This window comes from Colius striatus, chromosome 1, assembly GCF_028858725.1.
Source record: "Colius striatus isolate bColStr4 chromosome 1, bColStr4.1.hap1, whole genome shotgun sequence".
In the NCBI taxonomy this organism is placed as follows: Eukaryota; Metazoa; Chordata; class Aves; order Coliiformes; family Coliidae; genus Colius; species Colius striatus.
In genome coordinates this window covers 68,408,556-68,423,317 of record NC_084759.1, presented here as the reverse complement: position 1 = coordinate 68,423,317, position 14,762 = coordinate 68,408,556, and the positions used below count along the sequence as shown (strand labels likewise).

General features: G+C 36.7%; 1 protein-coding gene across 1 annotated transcript in view; it reads left to right on the top strand.

The window, feature by feature from the left end:
- The window catches only part of OCA2 (OCA2 melanosomal transmembrane protein), a 174,241-nt gene that overhangs the window by 108,113 nt on the left and 51,366 nt on the right, over positions 1–14,762 (top strand). The window contains exons 19-21 of the mRNA XM_061988504.1: positions 1,352–1,411; positions 1,982–2,086; positions 10,213–10,306. Of these exons, the coding sequence (XP_061844488.1) occupies positions 1,352–1,411; positions 1,982–2,086; positions 10,213–10,306 (259 nt within the window). The remainder of the gene's footprint in view (positions 1–1,351; positions 1,412–1,981; positions 2,087–10,212; positions 10,307–14,762) is intronic.

Genomic DNA, 14,762 nt, shown 5'->3' with positions numbered 1-14,762 from the left:
GCATTGTTAAAAGGAAATACAATTTCTAGGCCAAATTTAATATGTGATGATACCCAAACCACTAGTGTTCAGCTGCTGCCTGAACAACTCCTTTGTCACTCTGACATTATTGTGTCTTATAGCGTATCACTTGGTGCCTATTAGGTTCTTTGTCTCTGTCATGGAATCTGATAGTGTGTGAGTTGAATGTGGTTTTTTTTTCCACTGAGGTTTCTGAAGGGCTCTATCTGACTGCCAGATGCGCGGGTTATACGGAGTTGTGTTGTGTGAATACTGACTTCTACAGCTCCGTGTGGGAATGGAGTCAGTGAGGCATCGCAGCTGACTGATTTGTTGTCATAGCAGAAAAAAGAAAGAAAGCCAACCAACTTGGTCCAGGCTGAGACAAAAATAATATTATTTTCTCCCCTGGGAAACTGAAAAGTCATAAAATAGATACACTTTATTCAACCTGAAAATAATACTTCATTCTGGACACTTGTAAGAAAAGAAAACAAACCTAAAGTGAATTAAAGGCCAGGTCTCATGAGTTAAAAATATTTTTTTACTTTGTGGTTTGAGGGAATAAATCCTTTGTCTGATATGTGAAGACTCAGTTTCTATTCCCCACTCTGCCCAAGGAAAGACCAGAGCCATCACCACTAGGTTGGAGTCTTCTTATGTCTTTACATCCATGGTAGTAACCATGATTGTATGGAGTACTAAGTATCCTGTATGAATGGGAATGGCTCTTACAGGGAGGACAGAGCACACTGGTCCAGACAGTCCACAGGTCCAACGCTTACAGGGCTCGCTTGTTCAATTTAGGCACTTGACTTGGGCATGAGAGCTGTTTTTCCTGCCTTTCAGGTATTACTGCCTCTGTGCCAACTTCCATTCACCCAAGACCTCTGGTCTGGTTTTAGCAGATGAGTGCTCTTGGATTTTTATGAGTCTGAGAAAGCTGTTTAACAGAAACATGTATTTTATTTCCTTATTTCTTCATCTGAGACTGAGCACAAAATGTCTGATTTCATCTGACCTTTTAAACACAAGATATGTTTCTACCTATATTGTGGTTTTGGGGAAGTTGGTTTAAAATCAGATATATATTCAGACAACATATTTCCACTGAAGAATGTCAGCTTTAAATTTCATCTATTCTTTAATGCCTTTGCTTCACACTCTTAAGTAATCCTACTAGTCATTCAGTACAACCAAACCACTTCTGGAAATCCAGCTATGTGAGATGAATATCTTGTGAATAGGAAGGAATTGTATTTTCTTCAATTCACTGGAAAAAAAAAATGTAGCTGTGTCAGAGAGTTCACTAGCTAATATCAATGCCTTGTTTTTGGTTTTTTTTTTCCAGGCTTTGGCTAATTTACACTTGATAGACTTTATAGGAGAGCAGACAGCTTTATTGATAAAGGTATGTTTAAAATATTTTCAGTTTTTTAACAGGTAAGGAAAATAGTTTTACTCCAATGGAATAATGAATAATACTTTAATTCTGAATTTAGTGTTAATGATCATTTTCCTCCATCAGCAAAATCGAGAAAGCATGTCATACTTTTGCATGGGTGATATTCAATATATATGCATCTGGCCACAGCCTCATTTAGCCATAAATGCAAAAGGAAAGCATTTTCTGTAGTCTAAAAATAGAAAAAAAAACCAACCCAAAGAGCAAAACAGTAAAAAGGTGAAAATTCACAGCTGAGCAATGTATTTCTTGTGTAAAAGCTATTAGAAATATCAGCCTTTGTATTTCTATTTGTTCTGTTTTCCTGGAAAAAGAACAGTTACTGTGTTAGTAAGTGTTCAGCTACCTTATTGAAGAAAACTTTAACAAAATTTCTTCTTTTTCCTATCCCAGAGTCTAAAGGAAAAAAAAAATATAGATAAATTAAAACTGAGAAGAGCATGCAATTATGCCATGGAAAGGGACATAGCAACACTGACCTCATGAAAGGTGTAATTTGACCTCTGTCAATTCCAGGTGGTTCCTGAGGACCAGCGCTTGGCAGTGGCCATCATTTTAGTGCTCTGGGTGTCTGCTTTGGCCTCCTCCGTAATCGACAATATCCCCTTCACAGCTACAATGGTAGGAACTGTGTAGCTCTTGTTCATCCTCCTCCTGGTGCTTCTGTACTATCTCCATCTGTAGCTGAAAAGTAACATTGCTTTTTTGATGGAAACTGTCACTATCCATTTGCTGCTATCAGTGTTTTCCCTCTATATACCATGTAGTTATGTTAATGCTTTTTTTAACACTTGAACCTCGCATTGCTACATTGCTTATGTAATTAGTTTATAAAACAGCAACTAATGTTAAGAAGAACACATGCTTGTCAGCACTTGAGTTTTAATATCAGAAAAGTAACAAATTTTAACAAATTAGGGCATGATCAGATTGTTTAAAGTACAAAAATCCCTTCATTATACTGCAGGAAAGATTCATTGTTACAACTTGTTGTCAGCTAAGTATAATTTTTCTGTATCTTTTTTCTTCCATTGTTAGTGGATGGTCGTGTCCACCCTTAACCTGTGTCAAGGTTTAAAACACTTGTTACAGGTGTTGGACAGGCTTGCAACTGCTCTATATATATGTTAATATGCTATTTTGGTTTGGTTACTATGATGTTTCCTGTGGAATCATATTGATTTAACCACAACATACTGCACGCAATAGGCATGAAGGGAAAGGTTGTTTCAGGATGAGTCATCTTCCTGCAAACACTTGAGGACTATTAAACAATAATGCAGAAATCAATGCTTAGAAGTTTTTGCCTCATATCAAGCAAGTCTATTAAAATTGGCTTGGAGCAATACTAAAAACACCTGCATGTGATTTCACAAAAGAAGCTTTTACAGGTTTTGAAAGGAATGCACTTTTCAAAGGAGTATGTTTTAGGGAATGAGATTGAAATGCAGGAATCTTTTAGGATGTCTGAAGATCACTTCTTTTTTATCTTTGAATGAATAGGGAGATACAGATGGACAGGAAAAGATTCTTGCCAACAGTTTAGACATTTAAAATGTATATATTTTTCATTCTATTTGGGGCTGAACCTAAGAGACTGCTGTAGTTTTTGTTCTTTAAAAATAGATGGAGAGGGGAGGCAGGAAGAAAGAAAGATGTATGCATGTTTTAATCTATTCAAAAGAAGTCATTAGCTAAGGTGTTAAGACATCAATGTGTTATAAGACCAACTGAAGATGAGCCCTAGTGTCATCTAGCTTAATGAGTGCACTTGCACTTTGGATTTGTCATTCTATGTTAGAAAATTCTTAAGTAACTAAGTCTTGGATTCTTATGTAAGATTGCATAAACTTTCATTCAAACTTTTTGACTCTTTGACTCTTGGTTCCTACTGTTAAGGCAAACAATATTTGGTTTTGGAAAGCTATTTATCACTATATATGTCAGAGTTATGTACTTCTGATGAGATGTATTACTCATATTGAACCTAGTTCTGTTGTAGAATGGCTTTTCAATAATTGCGGAATCTGTATGTGTGTGTGTGTAATAAATACACAGTGCAGCAGATATGTCTTAGATCTCCTTCTGTTTAATGATTTGTTGTTTACAGAATCAAGTTGTAATTAATAGCAGATAACCATCCATAAATTCATTTATTCAGGTACATAGTTTGCTCACACATTCACATAATTACTCAGTGGGTGCAACAGCTTGGAAGCCAACCCCAAGTGTTTACTCAGAGGTAGAGGATCATACTGACAGTCTTCTGTATATGAATTTGGTTTAATATGCCCTAGTGATGTAGGAGTATGGAGTACCTGCTATGATGTAGCCATGAATGATCCTGTCCTTTTCTGGAAATGATTCCAGCTTCATAGTTGAGCCTATTCTCACAATAATGGAAAAGAAATGTACTGAGTACCTCTAAGGCTCCATAAATCTCATTCAGTGGTGAAAAAATGACTGCATGACAGTGGGGCAATCTCTCTTATGATTTTTATAGTCATAGCCTTGATCTACCAGGGTCTAGGCAAGGAAGTGGATCCACCAAGTTACTCCCACTTTTTGAACCCAGAGATACAAAAAATCTGTGTGGGTTTGTAGATATCAGCTGTATTCTCTGCCTGATCGAAGAGTGTTTGGAGGATGTTATGAGACCTATGCCAACAGTGGATTTGCTCACCCCAAAGTAGTTAGCCACTGATAGCTGGAGTATCTCACAGGGTAGTAGCTTCATTGACTTGTACAGGAATAGAGATTCCTGAAGTATTATGCAAAGATGGTGAAAGGCTTGGCGGCAGCTCACAGTCAAGGACACTAACAATGTCTTTTCTGCATTGAAAAGGTGAATGGAATGGAATAGATAACACACACTCTGTGTAGGAACTGAGAAATGACATGAGAGAGGATGGAGTAAAGGTCTCCCAAGTTTGAGATGACTGACCCTCTGGGCTGAAGACCACATAGATAAGACTCAGCTCCAACTCTTTCAATCTCCTGTTGTACTACATTACTTGCTCATGTAAAAGTAGCATATACAATTGATATGTAGAGTATTTTGACCCAGGACCTTCCTGAGAAATGGAAGAAATACAAAATTCCACTGTAGCCTGAGACTTGACTTATAAGACACATAGCTGGAGGGAAGAAAAAGAAAAAAATCTGCAGATAGCTCTTTTAACTATAACTATATAGTTTAAAAACTATAAAGTCGAAGTATGGTTGTCCAAATTTTAATTTCAACTTACTTGTTTGTACTAATGGGATAATCAGATTCATTGAAAAAAAAAAAGTATGAATGCCTAATTAATGCATCTGGGGACTAAAAAATTCACTTTATCTGTATTTGGATGAAGTTTATTGATTTTTTTTAAAGTTTCAGATTTGTCAGCATTAAAATTTGTAGATGTCTGTTTGTTACTATAGCAGGATGTGGAAGCTGTAGATCAATATTTCTCAAAGGTAATTAAAATATTAACAGATTTGAGCCAGCGTTATAAAGAATTCTAGTAAATAAACTATTCTATGAATTAAAGTAACAAAACCAGGTAAATAAAAGGGTTTCCTAGAAGAAAATCTAAGCATTTTTAAGAGTATCTAAGTATCTATGTAGACAAAGTAGGATTCTTGCTCATCCTAAAACTTAACACATTTTATGCAGCCTTAAATATTTTCCATTATTTTCAGATGGAAATATTTTAACATGCAAATTTTTCATGTGTTTAAACATTTTGAATACATTGATGCTTTTCATCGGCCTTCAGCACCAGTATTGTGGAGAAGATTTCTCCTGTACTGAAAAATTCTGAAATTACAAAAAAATCCAATTAATTTATCATTTGAAGCACCTTACCCTAAAAATAATTTTTTAGTGCAATACCATTATTAGTCAAATACTTCTTTTTTCTAGACAAGAGTAAATCTGTTATAACCCCACCATCGAAAATGTCAGTACCATATAGACTGGATGTACAGAGATTGCCAAAGAAATCTCTGCAAAGAGCTCAGTACACAGCAAGTGTTTTGTCCTACTGGGAAGGCTGGAGAAAGTTAATTGTGTACATGAAGCAGTGGAACGAACTTCTGAGGGCACTTAGTTCTTCATGGGTTGATTAAATTTTCTCTCTTGGTAAACTTCTGTTTGTGTTAAGCTGAAATCAAGTATTGTACCTGAACAAAGCCAAAAAAACCCCTGTTCATAATATCTTGCAATTGAATGTTTCATATTATTTTTCCTGAATGCAAAGGTCATGAACTGCCCCAGAACTGCACACAGCACTCAAAGTGGGACTGCATCAATTCTGAATACAGCAGGGTAATCACATGTTTTGCCTGGCTGTTTCTGTTGTGTGTGTGATGCACCCCAGGATGTAGTTTAACTCTCTTGGCTGTCAGGGCACACTGGTGACTCTTCTCGAGCCTGCTGCTGGACAGCATCCCAGATTCCTTTCTGCAGAGCTCCTCTCCAGCCACTCCTCTTGCAGTTTTTACTTGTGCTCACATTCCATTCCATTTTTTCACAAACAGAATTGAAAGGAAGAAGGCTTGATAGGTGTCAATTAGATCCCCTCTGTCAAGTAGACAAGAGAACTGAGATGCGCAAGCATCACCACCAGTCTTAACAAAAGGGGACCGCATGCCACAATATAAACGTAGGAACTGTCATGAGATAATTATCAATATTGTATGAAATTTAGCTTAGTAGTAATTGGTGTATGTAATTGTGGTCTAAATCTCTCAGTTTTCTCTTTTTCAAAGCTTTCATTTAAAGTAAAAATTGAGCTTCCTTTCCTTTTGATTGTTTCATCTGTCTTAAATTTTCAGGATGTTAGAAAACTGAGAGGGATAAGAAGAAATACACTGTTCTGAAGAATCATATTTTTTGAGTCTGAATTAATTCGTAATATTATCAATTGTTAATAGATGATCTTTTCTAGAAAAAGTGGATAATTTGTAATAGTAATAAAATCCCATTCAAATTTTAAAAGCTTGCAATGCTTATTTAAAAAATAGAAACAATGTGAGGATGAAAATGTATACATTTCAATTTTTATTCTTTTTATATTTGTAACATATACTATATACTTTGACAATATATCCTGTGAACAATTATTTACTCCATGAGGGTTGATTAGAATAATATAGACAAATATGCCCAAATCAGTAGACTTTAGCATTGTTTTTTATGCATCTACTTACCCCATATACATAATACACATAGAATAATAATAATTAATAGTTAATAATTAAGAATTAATATCATTAATTATAGTATAATGAAAATAATAAAGATTTATGGCTATTTTTTTTTGGTATCAAATCTTCGAGGACACTGTCCTTTTTCGAGACACAATCATTATTTCTTATAGTTGCATTTTTTTGTTTATTTTAATATCTGGAGGCAGGTAGTCCTACAATAAGAGGGTGAGGAAGATTTGGCTTTCTCTGTTGAGTCACATTGCTCATTTTATCTAAATCCTGACAATTGAACAGTAATATGGAATGCTCCAATACCAGACTTTCCAGCAAAATTAGAAAGTTTTCAAGAACATAGTCCAACAGATATAGTAAGACTGTGGAAATTAAGGGTATATGAAATGAAAGCTATTGATGATAAATGAAGAGAAATGATAATAAAGATAAATTATAGACATTTTTTTCCCTTCTAATATTGATTATGGTGCTGTTTGCATAATCTGAAAAGGAAATAATGAAGGAGACATGAGGCTTCATAGGCTTTAACTTTTCTCTGTTGAGGGGCAGCACTTTGTAAAACTATGAAAAATATTTGCATTCCAAGTAAGTCAAATCAATATGACAAAGATATTTGCACAATATGTATCACAGTGTACTTTCTTTACCTCTGTTGGAAAGTATCCTAGCTTCATGACTTATAACTGTTATTTTATGGAAGTGATCACACAGAATCACAGAATTGTAATGGTTGGAAAAGACCTTTCAGATCATCAAGTCCAACCACTAACCTCACATTGCCAAGCCCATCACTAAACTAAACCATATCACCCAGCACTTCATCTATGTGTCTTTTGAATATCTCTAGGGACAGTGACTCCACCACCTCCCTGAGCAGCCTGTTCCAATGCTTAATAACCCTCTTGGTGAAAAAATTCTTCCTAATCTCCAATCTAATCCTCCCTTGGTGCAACTTGATTCCATTTCCTCGTGTCCTATCATTCATTGCTAGAAATCAACCCCCACCTCCCTACAACTCCCTTTCAGCAGTTGTAGGGAGTGATCATATCTCCTCTCAGCCTCCTCTTCTCTAAGCTAAACACCCCCAGCTCCCTCAGCCGCTCTGTATCAGACTTGTTCTCCAGACCCTCCACCAGCTTTGTTGCCCATCTGTGGACATGCTCCAGCACCTCTGTGTCCTTCTTGTAGTGAGAGGCCCAGAACTGGACACAGTATTCAAAGTGTGACCTCACCAGTGTTGAATACAGGGGGACAATCACTTCCTTGTCCCTGCTGGACACACAATTTCTGATACAAGCCAGGATGTCATTGGACTTTTGGCCACCTGGGCACACTGCTGGCTCATGTTCAGATGGCTGTTGATTAACACTCCCAGGCCTTTTTCTGCCTGGCACCTTTCCAGCCACTCTGCCCCAAGCCTGTAGCATTGCCTGGGGCTGTTGTGGCCCAGGTGCTTTTTGCTTACCCTGTCCTTCACAGTGCTGTAATTAAGGAGAGGGCTCCTGGAGGGCTGGAGGGCCCTGCATGGTTATCACCAGTAGGGTGTGAAAATGGCATTACTAGCTCTGCACTTGGAAGTTGGCTGGCAACTGCTTCAGGACTGACCTCAACAGTAAAAAAAATGAGGTTGTCATTTTAATCTCCTCTGCCTAACAATCTTCTCTGTGCTGGATAGGACATGCACAAAGAGTCATTTAATTAAAAAAGGTGTTGCTAGTCTGCATGGTTCAGGCTTGTGTCCTGACCCAAGTGAATTGCTGTAGTACATCAGGATACTTGAAAATAATTCAAATTATTTTCAAGGAACTAAATAATCCATTTCAGTTCTCTGGTCAAAATTATACAGTAGGAAAAAAGTGCTTTATTTTGATTGCACAGGAAGGCTTATCCCATGGTTTCAGTATTTGTGTTTAAATTTTGTTTTATGGTAAAACAACATTGTTTTGAAATAAATATAACAGCATTTTGAATTGCATGTCATGTTCTAGCAGTGATGGTTTGAGAGAAATTTTGTGGGGAAAAAGGAAATATTTTGTTATCATTTCATGTAAAAAACCAGACAAAATATTGGGCATGCTGACCTTTCTTTAAGTCTCAAAGTAGAAAAATGTCTTCAGGCAATATACAATTCAAGAATAATTGTTTAATCATTACCTTATCTTAACCAATTGGAAGATTTAAGAGAAATGATTAGCACCCTTGCAAGATAGATGGGGAAAGGGATGTTCAGTTCTTTGTAATTGAAGTATTGTATATTGAAGCTTGTCTATTGCTCCATACCAAAAGAACACATACAATAAGTAGACATGAGCATCACTCAGCCATCAAAGTGAAAACACTTTTCAGGAAGCAACTGTTTTATCATTGAGATCATACCCCTTGAGGGGGACAGGTGAAGTACATTCAAATGACAAATTAAGGAATTAAAACACATAAATCATTACTGAAAATTCTAGACTCTGAGAAAGCATTAATTTTAAAGCATATCAGACATATCCACAGATCCCTTTGTGCTTGATCTCTTGCTGTTCCATGTTTGCTAATTCTTTCTCCCTTTTAGTCCTGTAAATCTCTGTACAAGTTAAAACCTGGTTAATAACATTATCACCTTTCCCTTTGCTAATGACTTTTTCACTACAGCTACTAATTAAAGCCACATGGTTACACAATTTCAAACCACGTGGTTATGTAACTAAGTTGAACTTAAAATTTTTTTTCCCAACTGAAGTGAAAGTTGTTTAGTTTTGAAGAGTGGTACCGACTGAAGTCTGAGGCTACTAGAAAGCCTGCCTGCTGTATTTTTAGGCTGTATATGAATTGCCTTATCAAGTCGTACAAACCTCATTTAACTTTTTGAGGGGTGATTTAATTAATTATTTAATTAATAAAACTTGCAAATATTTCCCAGTGAACTAAATCTACATTCTCTGGTAAATATGTTAGAATAAAAAGTAAAATAATTTAGTTCTGATTATGAATTCCAAAGCCTGCCACATCGATCTTTCTCAGTTTTACCTAACAGGTCAGAGACTTTCGTTATAATAAGGACTCGGGAATTTTTCAGTTACTGTCACATGATCTATAGCCATCTTGCAAAGGTCTGATCATCTCTTATGGTTGCCCTCAGCAAGAAGATGGGATACAATTGTGACCTTTAGGTTGCAAGAAATGAAGGAGGAATTGATTCATAGGCACTGTCAGTTCCCCGTTGAAACAAAAACGATCTTATGGGAGGCACTCATAACTAAGAGAGCCTCAGTTTTGTTAGCTAAACCTGTGTCATGCTTGGCCTAATGTTGCTGATACATTCATTTTAGCTTGTGGGACTAGCAGAGTCAGTGAGGAAAGTGAGCATGGATTAAGAATATGATATGAAGTTACCAAGTAAAAAAAACCCCAAACCATAAAATCCCCCAAACTACCAGACTTGCTGGTGGTTTAAGCTGTTTGCTTAATTTTATTTATATTGTGCTGATGATTGGATAATGTCTTCTGGATCTTTCTCTGTTTTTTTTTTTTTTCTTTAACCACAGATTCCTGTGCTTCTCAACCTGAGTAAAGATCCTGATGTTAACTTGCCTATGAAACCATTAATCTTTTCATTGGCCATGGGTGCATGCCTTGGAGGTAAGAGAAAGAACGTAATAGCTATGCAATTATGGCATGTATAAACCGACACAATAGATTCAATGATTTTATTATGTAAAGCATAGGGGAGGCCCAATCCAGTTCTTTTTGACTTCAAAGGGCTTTTGGTTAAGGATCTCAGTCACTGTCTGCTGCTACAATAGGATTTTTGCAGTCCGTGTTTGAAGACTGTATCTACATATAATACAGATGCACAAAGAAGCAGTCCAGATGGTGCTTATAGGGCTCTGATCTTTTATGAGAGAAAATACAAAGATACATCCAATTTCAGATCAGAGACCCATCATTGCTCATTGAAAAGATGCAGAAAATGTATGATAGCTGAGATCTGAAGGCTTGATTCAAAGTCTGCTGAAGTCATTGGGAGGTCTTCTGGCTAGGTCACAGAAATGGTTTGAGTGTCCATTTGATGACCTATTTCACAGTCCTTGTTGTAAGGAAAGTCTTTTTGAAGTCTTTGGGAAATGGACTGCTACAAATGAAAGCTAATAGTCATTGTCCTAATACTCATCTTGGTGTTAATTGTGATTTCTTGTTTTGTTGGTACATTAGCACAAAACAAGCAGATGGTTTCACTATTTTTTTTATTTTAAATTGAAAATGTAGCCTATGTGTCCTGTAGACCCAGGATTTTTTTCTCTATTTGTTATAACAATAAAGGAGAAAAATCACCTGATAGTTTTTACATTGATGATCATATTTGGTTATTGGTTTTAGTTTTGTTTTTTTTTTTTTACATTCTGCAAATGGCTGACGAAGCTGTTACAACACAACATTTCCAAAGACCAAGTATACTAAGTTCAGTTAAAATGTGAAAGTTTTTAATTATTTAGGATTATTTTTTTGCTACTGAGAATTTTAATGCTAATTACATCCACTGGGCTGTGTATTGATCCATAAATATTTAGGTGGTTAAGCTAAATAAAGTTAAAATGGATAAAATAATGTTCTGTTGTGGATCCACACTTTCTCTTCCTCTATACCCCCCCAATAGTTTCTTTGCCTTTATAGAGAGTAAAACTAAAACCAATTTTATGTGTAATACAAGTTGTGGTTTGTTTATTTAGCTAATTGATTGCTAGTACAAGGGACCTTAATACCTAACAAAGATTAAAACAATATGATTTACAGATTAAATTTTAATAGTGTATTGCAAAGCAGGACAATTTATAGTAAACAACAGTTACTCATTTGAGGAATATCATTTTGTACTGATCCTTACCCATTATTGTATTGTGACTTCAGTCTGTCTCTCTTTCAAACCATTGACTTGAATAATCAGCATAGCTTTATATAGATGTCTGCCATTAAAAATATAATCTTTCTTCCCAATTTGTCAATCACAAAACATACTGTGGTTTCATTAAAATTTCAGATTAAAAACAAACCCAAACAAACCATAAAGAATATCAAGTTGGGCAGGTTACACTGAAATATTCTCAGTCCAGCCTTGGAGACTTTACAGGTCTCAGCTGATTTTCCTAAAGTATCAGTTATCCTCTTAACCCAAAGTCCTTTAATTTGCTTTATCAAAGAGCTGCTGGGATTTTAAGAGACTTCTGTGTGCATACAGTATGAAGCAAAAGTGAAAATATAAACTGTACCATGGGATTTATTTGAATTAAAGTCACGAGAGATCCATAAGAAGAGCCCAGGTGTTCAGATAGGTTCCATGAAAATAACTGGATAAAAAGTTAGATTGTTGTAATATTTAGCAAAAGCTTAAACTCTCCAGACTGTGCTTTATTAGCATAAAGCTGAGCATATGCTGAATTATACTAGCAAAGATCTCGTAGGAATGTTGACCTGAACATTAATATACTTCTGATTTTCCCATGTCAAAACAAAAAGGTAATGAACAGCAGCTTATTGTTAGGGAATGAAAACTGTGGAAAAGCTTTTGCTTTAAAAGATCTCACAGCTCTCAAAAATGGGGGAAACGGACTTTTTTTTTTTTTTTTTTAATAAAGTGTTGATGATCTTTAAAAATTATTTCCAAAAGACAAAACTCATCAGCCCTGAAGTGCAGTGAAGAAATCCTCAAGGTAGGCTAAGCCCGTTGTGGAAGAAGTAGGTGATAATTATATCATTACTGCCTGGTTTTTAAGGTAAAAGTTGGGATCTCATCACTGCTTATGCAACCAAAGGAACTTGGCAAACAAGGCATTTTGTAAAAGAGTCTAAGGAAATAATATATTATAACTACAAATTTTAGGGTACATAATGCAGAGCTTCAATTCTTGTAATTTGATAGTATTTCTGGGGTTCTGCTTTATGTTTCTTTATCCACAAAGGGAGAATCAACATTTGTGCTTGTTTTCGTAAGTGCCATGCAACATTTTGTCCAGAGAAATTTTCGGTAGGTGAAACTACTTCTTTTCTACTGTCACGAAATGCACAGACAGCTACAGGTTTAGAAGATGATAGGATGAGAAAAGCCTCCATTTTCCTCCATTGCTTTAGCTGTTGTCCTGGAAATGAAAGAAGGATTGAGTTAGTCTCAATCAAGATGAAGACACTTTTACCAGTATAACTGCCACATTGTTGTCATCTTCAGCAGTGTCTCCCTAAAGAGGGCTGCTGCTATTAAATTCCCGTCTTTCACTAGGCTCAAACATGAGAAGCAACTGAATGCCGTATAGATGCTCCTTGCTCTGTAAAAGGTGTCTCTGAAGGTGGGAAGGGATTAAAAATCCTGTCTCTTAAGGAAGCCAAGCATAGAGACGGTTATGCTCAGTTTCTGGTGAGATGGTCACGGTTTAAAATCTTTGTGTCTTTCTTCATATTTGCCAGTTCCTTTCTGGCAGAAGTTTTCTTGCTCAGGTAGGGTCAATATTACAGAGAAGGGAAAGCAAACAAGAAATTTAGGCAGGATTGAATACACCTCTCTTACAAGCACATTGGAATATTTGAGAATAGGCTCACCAACTTGATCAAGATGGCTTTAAACTGAAGGACTTAGGATGTGGGGGGATAAAATGGCAAAGAATGAGCCATCCCATCTCGCAGAGATACAGGGAAGGGCAGGAAATGCAGTGATCCTCAGCCTAATACCATGATAAGATGCCGAAGGCTAACCACCCTGAGGGAGTATCAAATCAGGGAGTATCCTCTTGCATCCATCCAGGGAAATCTGTGTGTTTGAGTAAGCCCCTGCGCTGCCTCTACACCAATGCACACAGCCTGGGGAATAAGCAGGAGGAACTAGAGATGTGGGTGTGGATGCGGGGCTACGACCTCATTGCAGTCACAGAGACGTGGTGGGACAGCTGCCATGACTGGAGCACAGCCATGGAGGACTATGTATTGTTCAGGAAAGACAGGTCAACGTGACATTGAGCTTTGCCTGCGTAGGCATGAGGGGTGGCTTGAATGTTTGGGTGAAAATTAAGGGACAGGATAATGTAGGTGATGCTGTTGTGGGAGCTTGCCACAGGCCACCTGATCAAGAGGAGGAAGTGGATGAGGCCTTCTACAAACAGCTGAGAGCTGCCTCACGATCACAGTCCCTGGTCCTCATGGGAGAACTCAATCACTGTGATATTTGCTGGCAAATCCACATAGCCAAGCACATACAGTCCAGGAGGTTCCTGTGGAGTGTTGATAACTTCCTGTCACAAGTGGTTGAGGAGCCAATGAGGCTTCAAAGACTTGTTTGGAGACATCTCATGGGATAAGATCAAGCACCACTTCCTCCAAGCCCAGGATCAATGTGTCCTGATATGGTGAAAAGGAGGCAGGAGGCCTTCATGGATGAGCAAAAATCTGCTGGGACAACTCAGGGAGAAAGCTTCTGCAGAAGGTTGGACTAGATGATCTCTAGAGGTCCCTTCCAAACCCTACTATTCTGTGATTTTGTGTGAAACAAACAAGGAAGTAACTTCACTTCTTTTCTGTGGTGCTCAGCATTTCTTTTGCAGGAGAGAACATTAAGTAAAGCTTTATTCATTAATGCTTCCTAGTCTATTACATGATGGAATTACAATACCTCTTGAGACTGACTTTTATGTAGACCTTCCAATAGTGTCTAGGGACTTCTGCCCTGAAATTCTGGAGGACAAATGAAGATTGCCAGCCATATCAATCTTAGAACAAGAGAAGCTTTAATTGTTCTATTTCTATGAGCTCAAGATTTTAAAAATAATATAAAATATAAAAATAAAATAAAATAAAATAAAAATATAAATAATATAAATATAAATATAAAATATTTAACACCATTTGAGTAATTGCACAGTAAGAAATGGACCTGTTAAGACTATTCAACTGAGTAGGACTAGATTCTTTACTGAGTTGTAGAAGTTATAGCTGTTATTTGAAGGAGTTTTGTACATTTGACATTTAAAGATCTGACATTTATCTGTCTTTATATTTTTTTTCCTCATGGTTTCTAAAAAGCATGGTTTTGAAAGGAAAAGAAGAAGAAAGAGACGAG